The sequence below is a fragment of the Oncorhynchus nerka genome, unplaced genomic scaffold (genome assembly GCF_034236695.1).
Source record: "Oncorhynchus nerka isolate Pitt River unplaced genomic scaffold, Oner_Uvic_2.0 unplaced_scaffold_983, whole genome shotgun sequence".
NCBI lineage: Eukaryota > Metazoa > Chordata > Actinopteri > Salmoniformes > Salmonidae > Oncorhynchus > Oncorhynchus nerka.
This window is the reverse complement of record NW_027040310.1, coordinates 84009-97500: the sequence shown is the minus strand read 5'-3', so window position 1 is coordinate 97500 and position 13492 is coordinate 84009. Positions and strand designations below refer to the sequence as shown.

The 13492-nt window shown below is 39.0% G+C and overlaps 1 protein-coding gene across 1 annotated transcript in view; it reads right to left on the bottom strand.

The window, feature by feature from the left end:
* The window catches only part of LOC115118800 (NACHT, LRR and PYD domains-containing protein 3-like), a 36229-nt gene that overhangs the window by 14644 nt on the left and 8093 nt on the right, over positions 1-13492 (bottom strand). The window contains exon 2 of the mRNA XM_065016445.1: positions 564-956. Coding sequence (XP_064872517.1) covers positions 564-956 — 393 coding nt within the window. The remainder of the gene's footprint in view (positions 1-563; positions 957-13492) is intronic.

Sequence of the window (13492 nt, the reverse complement as noted above, 5' to 3'; positions counted from 1 at the left end):
CCCCCTTTGGTCTCAATCTGGTACTACAACATGGAGACCTCCCTTTGCACCGGTAACAGCACCCCCTTTGGCCTCAATCTGATACTACAACATGGAGACCTCCCTTTGCACCGGTAACAGCACCCCCTTTGGTCTCAATCTGGTACTACAACATGGAGACATCCCTTTGCACCGGTAACAGCACCCCCTTTGGTCTCAATCTGGTACTACAACATGGAGACCTCCCTTTGCACCGGTAACAGCACCCCCTTTGGTCTCAATCTGGTACTACAACATTGAGACCTCCATTTGCACTGATAACAGCACCCCCTGTGTCATCAACATGGTACTACAACATGGAGACCTCCCTTTGCACCGGTAACAGCACCCCCTTTGGTCACAATCTGGTACTACAACATGGAGATCTCCCTTTGCACTGATAACAGCACCCCTGTGTCATCGACATGGTACTACAACATGGAGACCTCCCTTTGCACCGGTAACAGCACCCCCTGTGTCATCAACATGGTACTACAACATGGAGACCACACTGACTTGAAGCATTTCAGGAAACTCTGTCTCACATTTGGTCAAAGGACGTTGCTTCACTGTTGACATTGTCACGGTCTTCTCTCCTCCCTTCAGTGTCTCCCTCTTCTCTCCTCCCTTTACTGTCCTCCTCTTCTGTCCTCCATTTGCTGTCCCTCTCTTCTCGCCTCCATTCAGTGTCCCCCTCCTCTCGCCTTCCTTTAGTGTCCCCCTCTTCTCTCCTTCCTTCAGTGTCTCCTTCCTCTCGCCTCCCTTCAGTGTCCCCCTCCTCTCGCCTTCCTTCAGTGTCCCCCTCCTCTCGCCTTCCTTCAGTGTCCCCCTCTTCTCTCCTTCCTTCAGTGTCTCCCTCTTCTCTCCTTCCTTCAGTGTCTCCCTCTTCTCTCCTCCTTTTGGAGCAGTTGCTCCCCATCTCTTTGTCTCTATGAGATCTGTGAGTGAACACAGAAAATATATCCCAGTATATTGATTTGTATTATATAATATATAGAAAAACTACTAAATACAATTGCAGATGTTTTTACAATAGCAAAATACAATTCATGAAGGATACAAACGTGTCATTTGACTTGTATTTATGAGTTTAGCATTGACAGGAAATGAAAATCCCCAAATATACTTGTTGCTGTGAAGTGACTGTTAATGCAATGTCATGACTTCAACTTTCCATCTTACTGTCACAGAAACAGGAAGTGACTATGTGCACCATTTTCATATAGAAAACCCCCAGATTCGCTTTCACAAAATGGCGCCCTATGTGTCCAAAACAATGCATCACACTTGAAGAACTTGTGTTGTCATTTCCGGCCACAACTTGTGGACTTGTTTACGTGCTGCTTGCGGTTTGTTGCTAACGTGACTTTACTACCTGCCAACTTTACAGTTTTTCCTTTTTATTTTTTAAAATCGTTTTTGATATCCTTTTTTTTCTTCCCCTCAACTTTTTCTCCCCGGACACTTTATCTGGACATGGTTCTACAGGACCTCCGCAAGCCGAAACTAAGTAGTAGCATTAACATTATGCCTTCTAATTGCAGTTGCTGTACTCATTATATACAGTAGAACGATCGTCTTATGGTGAGGATAGCCGTGCTGCAAGGCCAGCTTCAGACGCCATTGTTAGGCAAGGGTAATTTAAGTGTAGGAAAGGATGAAACAGCGTCTTTGCCACATGTAAGTACAGATAGTAGTATAAACCCCCTCGCACGGTCCCCGCATCTGGGCAATTTTCTCACGGCAACTGGAAGGAAATTCTGTAGTAATGCTCAACCGGTGTCGCTCATTCAGCTGACAGAATCTTTCAACTGGTTCTCCCCATTAAGCAACGAGTCGGAGTCAGAGGCCGAGTCTTCTCTGGTCTCTCCTCCATCCGTTACTGTATCTGAGCCGCCGAAGCCTCCCACCCTCTCTGGTCTCTCCTCCATCCGTTACTGTATCTGAGCCGCCGAAGCCTCCCACCCTCTCTGGTCTCTCCTCCATCCGTTACTGTATCTGAGCCGCCGAAGCCTCCCACCCTCTCTGGTCTCTCCTCCATCCGTTACTGTATCTGAGCCGCCTCCTCCCACCCTCTCTGGTCTCTCCTCCATCCGTTACTGTATCTGAGCCGCCGAAGCCTCCCACCTTCTCTGGTCTCTCCTCCATCCGTTACTGTATCTGAGCCGCCGAAGCCTCCCACCCTCTCTGGTCTCTCCTCCATCCGTTACTGTATCTGAGCCGCCGAAGCCTCCCACCTTCTCTGGTCTCTCCTCCATCCGTTACTGTATCTGAGCCGCCGAAGCCTCCCACCCTCTCTGGTCTCTCCTCCATCCGTTACTGTATCTGAGCCGCCGAAGCCTCCCACCTTCTCTGGTCTCTCCTCCATCCGTTACTGTATCTGAGCCGCCGAAGCCTCCCACCTTCTCTGGTCTCTCCTCCATCCGTTACTGTATCTGAGCCGCCGAAGCCTCCCACCCTCTCTGGTCTCTCCTCCATCCGTTACTGTATCTGAGCCGCCGAAGCCTCCCACCCTCTCTGGTCTCTCCTCCATCCGTTACTGTATCTGAGCCGCCGAAGCCTCCCACCCTCTCTGGTCTCTCCTCCATCCGTTACTGTATCTGAGCCGCCGAAGCCTCCCACCCTCTCTGGTCTCTCCTCCATCCGTTACTGTATCTGAGCCGCCGAAGCCTCCCACCCTTACTGACCTCTGACCAATTGAAAACCCATTGGCGACTCCATTACCAGCGGTATTAGACTTAAAACGAATCATCCAATCATCATACACTGTTTACCAGGGGGCAGGGCTACCGACGTTAAGGCTACTCTCAAGATGGTGCTGGCTAAAGCTAAAACTGGTGAGTTTAGAGAGTATAGGGATATTGTTATCTACGTCGGCACCAACGATGTTAGGATGAAACACTGTTTACCAGGGGGCAGGGCTACCGACGTTAAGGCTACTCTCAAGATGGTGCTGGCTAAAGCTAAAACTGGTGAGTTTAGAGTATAGGGATATTGTTATCTACGTCGGCACCAACGATGTTAGGATGAAACACTGTTTACCAGGGGGCAGGGCTACCGACGTTAAGGCTACTCTCAAGATGGTGCTGGCTAAAGCTAAAACTGGTGAGTTTAGAGAGTATAGGGATATTGTTATCTACGTCGGCACCAACGATGTTAGGATGAAACACTGTTTACCAGGGGGTAGGGCTACCGACGTTAAGGCTACTCTCAAGATGGTGCTGGCTAAAGCTGAAACTGGTGAGTTTAGAGAGTATAGGGATATTGTTATCTACGTCGGCACCAACGATGTTAGGATGAAACACTGTTTACCAGGGGGCAGGGCTACCGACGTTAAGGCTACTCTCAAGATGGTGCTGGCTAAAGCTAAAACTGGTGAGTTTAGAGAGTATAGGGATATTGTTATCTACGTCGGCACCAACGATGTTAGGATGAAACAGTCAGACGGCACCAAGCTCAACATAGCTTCAGCGTGTAAATCAGCTAGAAAGATGCATTAGCCTCGAATAATTGTCTATGGTCCCCTCCCAGTTAGGGGGAGTGATGAGCTTTACAGCAGAGTTTCACAACTCAATCGCTGGTTGAAAACTGTTTTCTGCACCTCCCAAAGGATAGAATTTGTAGATAATTGTCCCTCTTTCTGGGACTCACTCACAAACAGGACCAAGCCTGGCCTGCTGAGGAGTGACGGACTCCATCCTAGCTGGAGGGCTGGTCTCATCTTATCTACGAACATAGACAGGGCTCTAACTCCACAATAAGATAGGGTGCAGGCCAGGCAGCAGGCTGTTAGCAAGCCTGCTAGCTTAGTGGAGTCCGCCACTAGCACAGTCAGTGTAGTCAGCTCAGCTATCCCCATTGAGACCGTGTCTGTGCCTCGACCTAGGTTGGGCAAAACTAAACATGGCAGTATTCGCCTTAGCAATCTCACTAGAATAAAGACCTCCTCCATTCCTGTCATTATTGAAAGAGATTGTGATATCTCACATCTCAAAATAGGACTACTTAATATTAGATCCCTCACTTCCAAGGCAGTTATAGTCAATGAACTAATCACTGATTATAATCTTGATTGGCCTGACTGAAACATGGCTTAACCACATTCATATAGGGGGCGCTATTTGAATTTTTGGATGAAAAACGTTCCTGTTTTAAACAAGATATTTTGTCACGAAAAGATGCTCGACTATGCACATAATTGACAGCTTTGGAAAGAAAACACTCTGACGTTTCCAAAACTGCAAAGATATTTTCTGTGAGTGCCACAGAACTGATGCTACAGGCGAAACCAAGATTAAATTTCAAACAGGAAGTGCCCCAGATTTTGAAGGCGCTGTGTTCCAATGACTACACTTTCTGTCGTTTCCCCAAGGTGTCTGCAGCATTGTGACGTATTTGTAGGCATATCATTGGAAGATTGACCATAAGACACTACATTTACCAGGTGGTCGCTTGGTGTCCTCCGTCGCAATTATTGCGTAATCTCCAGCTGCAGTACTTTTCTGTTTGCTACTGAGGAGAAACCCAACTGCCAGGAATGATTTATCATCGAATAGATATGTGAAAAACACCTTGAGGATTGATTCTAAACAACGTTTGCCATGTTTCTGTCGATATTATGGAGTTAATTTGGAAAAATGTTTGGCGTTGTAATGACTGAACTTTCGTTTTCTTTTCTTAGCCAAACGTGATGAACAAAACGGAGCGATTTCTCCTACACAAATAATCTTTTTGGAAAAAATGAACATTTGCTATCTAACTGAGAGTCTCCTCATTGAAAACATCCGAAGTTCTTCAAAGGTAAATGATTTTATTTTAATGCTTTTCTTGTTTTTGCGAAAATGTTGCCTGCTGAATGCTAGGCTTAATGCTATGCTAGCTATCAATACTCTTACACAAATGCTTGTGTAGCTATGGTTGAAAAGCATATTTAGAAAATATGAGATGACAGTGTTGTTAACAAAAGGCTAAGCTTGTGAGTGAATATATTTATCTCATTTCATTTGCGATTTTCATGAATAGTTAACGTTGCGTTATGGTAATGCACTTGAGGCTATGATTACGATCCCGGATACGGGATTGCTCGACGCAAGAAGTTAAGCCTGATGAATTTACTGTGTTAAATGAGGCCTCTCCTCTTGGTTACACTAGTGACCATATCCCCTGTGCATCCCGCAAAGGCAGAGGTGTCGCTAACATTTACGATAGCAAATTTCAATTTACAAAAACAAATTACTGCGTTTTCATCTTTTGAGCTTCTAGTCATGAAATCTATGCAGCCTACTCAATCACTTTTTATAGCTACTGTTTACAGGCCTCCTGGGCCATATACAGTGTTCCTCACTGGGTTCTCTGGATTCCTATCAGACCTTGTAGTCCTGGCAGATAATATTCACATTTTTGGTGACTTTAATATTCACATAATTATGCTGCAGTAGTTTATGTGTCGGGGGGCTAGGGTCAGTCTGTTATATCTGGAGTGTTTCTCCTGTCTTATCCTGTGTCTTGTGTGAATTTAAGTATGCTCCCTCTCATTCTTTCTCTCTCCCTCTCCGTCCCGTCCAGGAGGACCTGAGCCCTGGGACCATGCCTCAGGACTACCTGACCTGATGACTCCTTGCTGTCCCCAGTCCACCTGGCGTGCTGCTGCTCCAGTTTCAACTGTTCTGCATACGGCTATGGAACCCTGACCTGTTCACTGGACGTGCTACCTTGTCCTGGACCTGCTGTTTTCGACTCTCTTTACTGTACCTCCTATTGACAAACCTTTTGTCCGGTTGAAATATTATTTATTATTTATGACAAAAACAATCGGAGTGTTTATACTAAATTTGATTGTACTTTTTAAAACTTTTCGTCTGGAATTAGTGCACACGCCTTCTGCATTCGGATTACTGGACAAAACGCTCAAACAGAAAGGAGGTTTTTGGTCATAAAGAGGGACATTATCGAACAAAACAAACATTTATTGTTTAACATGGAGACCTGGGAGTGCCTCCAGAAGAAGATCATCAAAGGTAAGTGATTAATCTTAATGCTATTTCTGACTTTTGTGACACCTCTCCTTGTTTGGAAAATGGCTGTATGGGTTTCTGTGGCTAGGTGATGACTCCTTGCTGTCCCCAGTCCATGTGGTCGTGCTGCTGCTCCAGTTTCAGCTAATGGACTTGAAAACGGGTAGAATTTACTCCAAAATGCATTGTGGTTGGATGAGAATGCTGCAATTTTGTCAAGGCAGAAATGCATTGTGGAGACCGAGAAACTCAATGGCAGCAACGGATGCATCAATATAGGCTACAAACCTATTTGATCATCATCAATACAGGCTACAAGCCTATTTAATCATCATCAATACAGGCTACAAGCCTATTTAATCATCATCAATACAGGCTACAAGCCTATTTAATCATCATCAATACAGGCTACAAGCCTATTTAATCATCATCAATACAGGCTACTAGCCTATTTAATCATCATCAATACAGGCTACAAGCCTATTTAATCATCATCAATACAGGCTACAAGCCTATTTAATCATCATCAATACAGGCTACAAGCCTATTTAATCATCATCAATACAGGCTACAATCCTATTTAATCATCATCAATACAGGCTACTAGCCTATTTAATCATCATCAATACAGGCTACAAGCCTATTTAATCATCATCAATACAGGCTACAATCCTATTTAATCATCATCAATACAGGCTACTAGCCTATTTAATCATCATCAATACAGGCTACAAGCCTATTTAATCATCATCAATACAGGCTACAAGCCTATTTAATCATCATCAATACAGGCTACAATCCTATTTAATCATCATCAATACAGGCTACTAGCCTATTTAATCATCATCAATACAGGCCACAAGCCTATTTAATCATCATCAATACAGGCTACAAGCCTATTTAATCATCATCAATACAGGCTACAAGCCTATTTAATCATCATCAATACAGGCTACAATCCTATTTAATCATCATCAATACAGGCTACAAGCCTATTTAATCATCATCAATACAGGCTACAATCCTATTTAATCATCATCAATACAGGCTACTAGCCTATTTAATCATCATCAATACAGGCTACAAGCCTATTTAATCATCATCAATACAGGCTACAATCCTATTTAATCATCATCAATACAGGCTACTAGCCTATTTAATCATCATCAATACAGGCTACTAGCCTATTTAATCATCATCAATACAGGCTACAAGCCTATTTAATCATCATCAATACAGGCTACAAGCCTATTTAATCATCATCAATACAGGCTACAAGCCTATTTAATCATCATCAATACAGGCTACAAGCCTATTTAACCATCATCAATACAGGCTACAAGCCTATTTAATCATCATCAATACAGGCTACAAGCATATTTAATCATCATCAATACAGGCTACAAGCCTATTTAATCATCATCAATACAGGCTACAAGCCTATTTAATCATCATCAATACAGGCTACAAGCCTATTTAATCATCATCAATACAGGCTACAAGCCTATTTAACCATCATCAATACAGGCTACAAGCCTATTTAATCATCATCAATACAGGCTACAAGCCTATTTAATCATCATCAATACAGGCTACAAGCCTATTTAATCATCATCAATACAGGCTACAAGCCTATTTAATCATCATCAATACAGGCTACAAGCCTATTTAATCATCATCAATACAGGCTACTAGCCTATTTAATCATCATCAATACAGGCTACAAGCCTATTTAATCATCATCAATACAGGCTACAAGCCTATTTAATCATCATCAATACAGGCTACTAGCCTATTTAATCATCATCAATACAGGCTACAAGCCTATTTAACCATCATCAATACAGGCTACAAGCCTATTTAATCATCATCAATACAGGCTACAAGCCTATTTAATCATCATCAATACAGGCTACAAGCCTATTTAATCATCATCAATACAGGCTACTAGCCTATTTAATCATCATCAATACAGGCTACAAGCCTATTTAATCATCATCAATACAGGCTACAAGCCTATTTAATCATCATCAATACAGGCTACAAGCCTATTTAATCATCATCAATACAGGCTACAAGCCTATTTAATCATCATCAATACAGGCTACTAGCCTATTTAATCATCATCAATACAGGCTACTAGCCTATTTAATCATCATCAATACAGGCTACTAGCCTATTTAATCATCATCAATACAGGCTACTAGCCTATTTAATCATCATCAATACAGGCTACAAGCCTATTTAATCATCATCAATACAGGCTACAAGCCTATTTAATCATCATCAATACAGGCTACTAGCCTATTTAACCATCATCAATACAGGCTACAAGCCAATTTGATCATCATCAATACAGGCTACAAGCCTATTTGATCATCATAAATACAGGCTACAAGCCTATTTAACCATCATCAATACAGGCTACAAGCCTATTTAATCATCATCAATACAGGCTACAAGCCTATTTAATCATCATCAATACAGGCTACAAGCATATTTAACCATCATCAATACAGGCTACAAGCCTATTTAATCATCATCAATACAGGCTACAAGCATATTTAATCATCATCAATACAGGCTACAAGCCTATTTAACCATCATCAATACAGGCTACAAGCATATTTAATCATCATCAATACAGGCTACAAGCCTATTTAATCATCATCAATACAGGCTACAAGCCTATTTAATCATCATCAATACAGGCTACAAGCCTATTATTTGATCACCGCTGTTTGTTGCTACACCTTCTGGTGTTTTGTAACAGTCTCTTTCTATTCATCAAACGGCACATTTTGGAAACTGGAATTATTAGGAACGTGCGTTGAGGTGGAGCCTTTTGAAGTAATCAGATGAAAACAATGTCTGGTTTTGTTTAAGCTACATTTAAAAGCTAATGCATTTTAAAAAAAAGTGAAATTACAAATATTTACTATTAGACCCACAGAGATCCTTTTACTGTAATGGGGATTCTGTAATTCTATAGATCCTTTTACTGTAATGGGGATTCTGTAGTTATATAGATCCTTTTAATGTAATGGGGATTCTGTAGTTATATAGATCCTTTTACTGTAATGGGGATTCTGTAGTTATATAGATCCTTTTACTGTAATGGGGATTCTGTAGTTATATAGATCCTTTTACTGTAATGGGGATTCTGTAGTTATATAGATCCTTTTACTGTAATGGGGATTCTGTAATTCTATAGATCCTTTTACTGTAATGGGGATTCTGTAGTTATATAGATCCTTTTACTGTAATGGGGATTCTGTAGTTATATAGATCCTTTTACTGTAATGGGGATTCTGTAATTCTATAGATCCTTTTACTGTAATGGGGATTCTGTAATTCTATAGATCCTTTTACTGTAATGGGGATTCTGTAGTTATATAGATCCTTTTACTGTAATGGGGATTCTGTAGTTATATAGATCCTTTTACTGTAATGGGGATTCTGTAATTCTATAGATCCTTTTACTGTAATGGGGATTCTGTAGTTATATAGATCCTTTTACTGTAATGGGGATTCTGTAGTTATATAGATCCTTTTACTGTAATGGGGATTCTGTAGTTATATAGATCCTTTTACTGTAATGGGGATTCTGTAGTTATATAGATCCTTTTACTGTAATGGGGATTCTGTAATTCTATAGATCCTTTTACTGTAATGGGGATTCTGTAGTTATATAGATCCTTTTAATGTAATGGGGATTCTGTAGTTATATAGATCCTTTTACTGTAATGGGGATTCTGTAGTTATATAGATCCTTTTACTGTAATGGGGATTCTGTAGTTATATAGATCCTTTTACTGTAATGGGGATTCTGTAGTTATATAGATCCTTTTACTGTAATGGGGATTCTGTAATTCTATAGATCCTTTTACTGTAATGGGGATTCTGTAGTTATATAGATCCTTTTACTGTAATGGGGATTCTGTAGTTATATAGATCCTTTTACTGTAATGGGGATTCTGTAATTCTATAGATCCTTTTACTGTAATGGGGATTCTGTAATTCTATAGATCCTTTTACTGTAATGGGGATTCTGTAGTTATATAGATCCTTTTACTGTAATGGGGATTCTGTAGTTATATAGATCCTTTTACTGTAATGGGGATTCTGTAATTCTATAGATCCTTTTACTGTAATGGGGATTCTGTAGTTATATAGATCCTTTTACTGTAATGGGGATTCTGTAGTTATATAGATCCTTTTACTGTAATGGGGATTCTGTAGTTATATAGATCCTTTTACTGTAATGGGGATTCTGTAGTTATATAGATCCTTTTACTGTAATGGGGATTCTGTAATTCTATAGATCCTTTTACTGTAATGGGGATTCTGTAGTTATATAGATCCTTTTACTGTAATGGGGATTCTGTAGTTATATAGATCCTTTTACTGTAATGGGGATTCTGTAATTCTATAGATCCTTTTACTGTAATGGGGATTCTGTAGTTATATAGATCCTTTTACTGTAATGGGGATTCTGTAATTCTATAGATCCTTTTAATGTAATGGGGATTCTGTAGTTATATAGATCCTTTTACTGTAATGGGGATTCTGTAGTTATATAGATCCTTTTAATGTAATGGGGATTCTGTAATTCTATAGATCCTTTTACTGTAATGGGGATTCTGTAGTTATATAGATCCTTTTAATGTAATGGGGATTCTGTAATTCTATAGATCCTTTTACTGTAATGGGGATTCTGTAATTCTATAGATCCTTTTACTGTAATGGGGATTCTGTAGTTATATAGATCCTTTTACTGTAATGGGGATTCTGTAATTCTATAGATCCTTTTACTGTAATGGGGATTCTGTAATTCTATAGATCCTTTTACTGTAATGGGGATTCTGTAATTCTATAGATCCTTTTACTGTAATGGGGATTCTGTAGTTATATAGATCCTTTTACTGTAATGGGGGTTCTGTAATTCTATAGATCCTTTTACTGTAATGGGGATTCTGTAATTCTATAGATCCTTTTAATGTAATGGGGATTCTGTAGTTATATAGATCCTTTTACTGTAATGGGGATTCTGTAATTCTATAGATCCTTTTACTGTAATGGGGATTCTGTAGTTATATAGATCCTTTTAATGTAATGGGGATTCTGTAATTCTATAGATCCTTTTAATGTAATGGGGATTCTGTAATTCTATAGATCCTTTTACTGTAATGGGGATTCTGTAGTTATATAGATCCTTTTACTGTAATGGGGATTCTGTAATTCTATAGATCCTTTTACTGTAATGGGGATTCTGTAGTTATATAGATCCTTTTACTGTAATGGGGATTCTGTAATTCTATAGATCCTTTTACTGTAATGGGGATTCTGTAGTTATATAGATCCTTTTACTGTAATGGGGATTCTGTAATTCTATAGATCCTTTTACTGTAATGGGGATTCTGTAGTTATATAGATCCTTTTACTGTAATGGGGGTTCTGTAATTCTATAGATCCTTTTACTGTAATGGGGATTCTGTAATTCTATAGATCCTTTTAATGTAATGGGGATTCTGTAGTTATATAGATCCTTTTACTGTAATGGGGATTCTGTAATTCTATAGATCCTTTTACTGTAATGGGGATTCTGTAGTTATATAGATCCTTTTAATGTAATGGGGATTCTGTAATTCTATAGATCCTTTTAATGTAATGGGGATTCTGTAATTCTATAGATCCTTTTACTGTAATGGGGATTCTGTAGTTATATAGATCCTTTTACTGTAATGGGGATTCTGTAGTTATATAGATCCTTTTACTGTAATGGGGATTCTGTAATTCTATAGATCCCTTTACTGTAATGGGGATTCTGTAGTTATATAGATCCTTTTACTGTAATGGGGATTCTGTAATTCTATAGATCCTTTTACTGTAATGGGGATTCTGTAGTTATATAGATCCTTTTACTGTAATGGGGATTCTGTAATTCTATAGATCCTTTTACTGTAATGGGGATTCTGTAGTTATATAGATCCTTTTACTGTAATGGGGATTCTGTAATTCTATAGATCCTTTTACTGTAATGGGGATTCTGTAGTTATATAGATCCTTTTACTGTAATGGGGATTCTGTAATTCTATAGATCCTTTTACTGTAATGGGGATTCTGTAGTTATATAGATCCTTTTACTGTAATGGGGATTCTGTAGTTATATAGATCCTTTTACTGTAATGGGGATTCTGTAATTCTATAGATCCTTTTAATGTAATGGGGATTCTGTAATTCTATAGATCCTTTTACTGTAATGGGGATTCTGTAATTCTATAGATCCTTTTACTGTAATGGGGATTCTGTAATTCTATAGATCCTTTTACTGTAATGGGGATTCTGTAGTTATATAGATCCTTTTACTGTAATGGGGATTCTGTAATTCTATAGATCCTTTTACTGTAATGGGGATTCTGTAATTCTATAGATCCTTTTACTGTAATGGGGATTCTGTAGTTATATAGATCCTTTTACTGTAATGGGGATTCTGTAATTCTATAGATCCTTTTACTGTAATGGGGATTCTGTAATTCTATAGATCCTTTTACTGTAATGGGGGTTCTGTAATTCTATAGATCCTTTTACTGTAATGGGGGTTCTGTAATTCTATAGATCCATTTAATGTAATGGGGATTCTGTAATTCTATAGATCCTTTTACTGTAATGGGGGTTCTGTAATTCTATAGATCCTTTTAATGTAATGGGGATTCTGTAATTCTATAGATCCTTTTAATGTAATGGGGATTCTGTAGTTATATAGATCCTTTTACTGTAACGGGGATTCTGTAGTTATATAGATCCTTTTAATGTAATGGGGATTCTGTAATTCTATAGATCCTTTTCCTGTAATGGGGATTCTGTAATTCTATAGATCCTTTTACTGTAATGGGGATTCTGTAATTCTATAGATCCTTTTAATGTAATGGGGATTCTGTAATTCTATAGATCCTTTTAATGTAATGGGGATTCTGTAATTCTATAGATCCTTTTAATGTAATGGGGATTCTGTAATTCTATAGATCCTTTTAATGTAATGGGGATTCTGTAATTCTATAGATCCTTTTAATGTAATGGGGATTCTGTAATTCTATAGATCCTTTTAATGTAATGGGGATTCTGTAATTCTATAGATCCTTTTACTGTAATGGGGATTCTGTAATTCTATAGATCCTTTTACTGTAATGGGGATTCTGTAATTCTATAGATCCTTTTACTGTAATGGGGATTCTGTAATTCTATAGATCCTTTTAATGTAATGGGGATTCTGTAATTCTATAGATCCTTTTACTGTAATGGGGATTCTGTAATTCTATAGATCCTTTTAATGTAATGGGGATTCTGTAATTCTATAGATCCTTTTACTGTAATGGGGATTCTGTAATTCTATAGATCCTTTTACTGTAATGGGGATTCTGTAGTTATATAGATCCTTTTAATGTAATGGGGATTCTGTA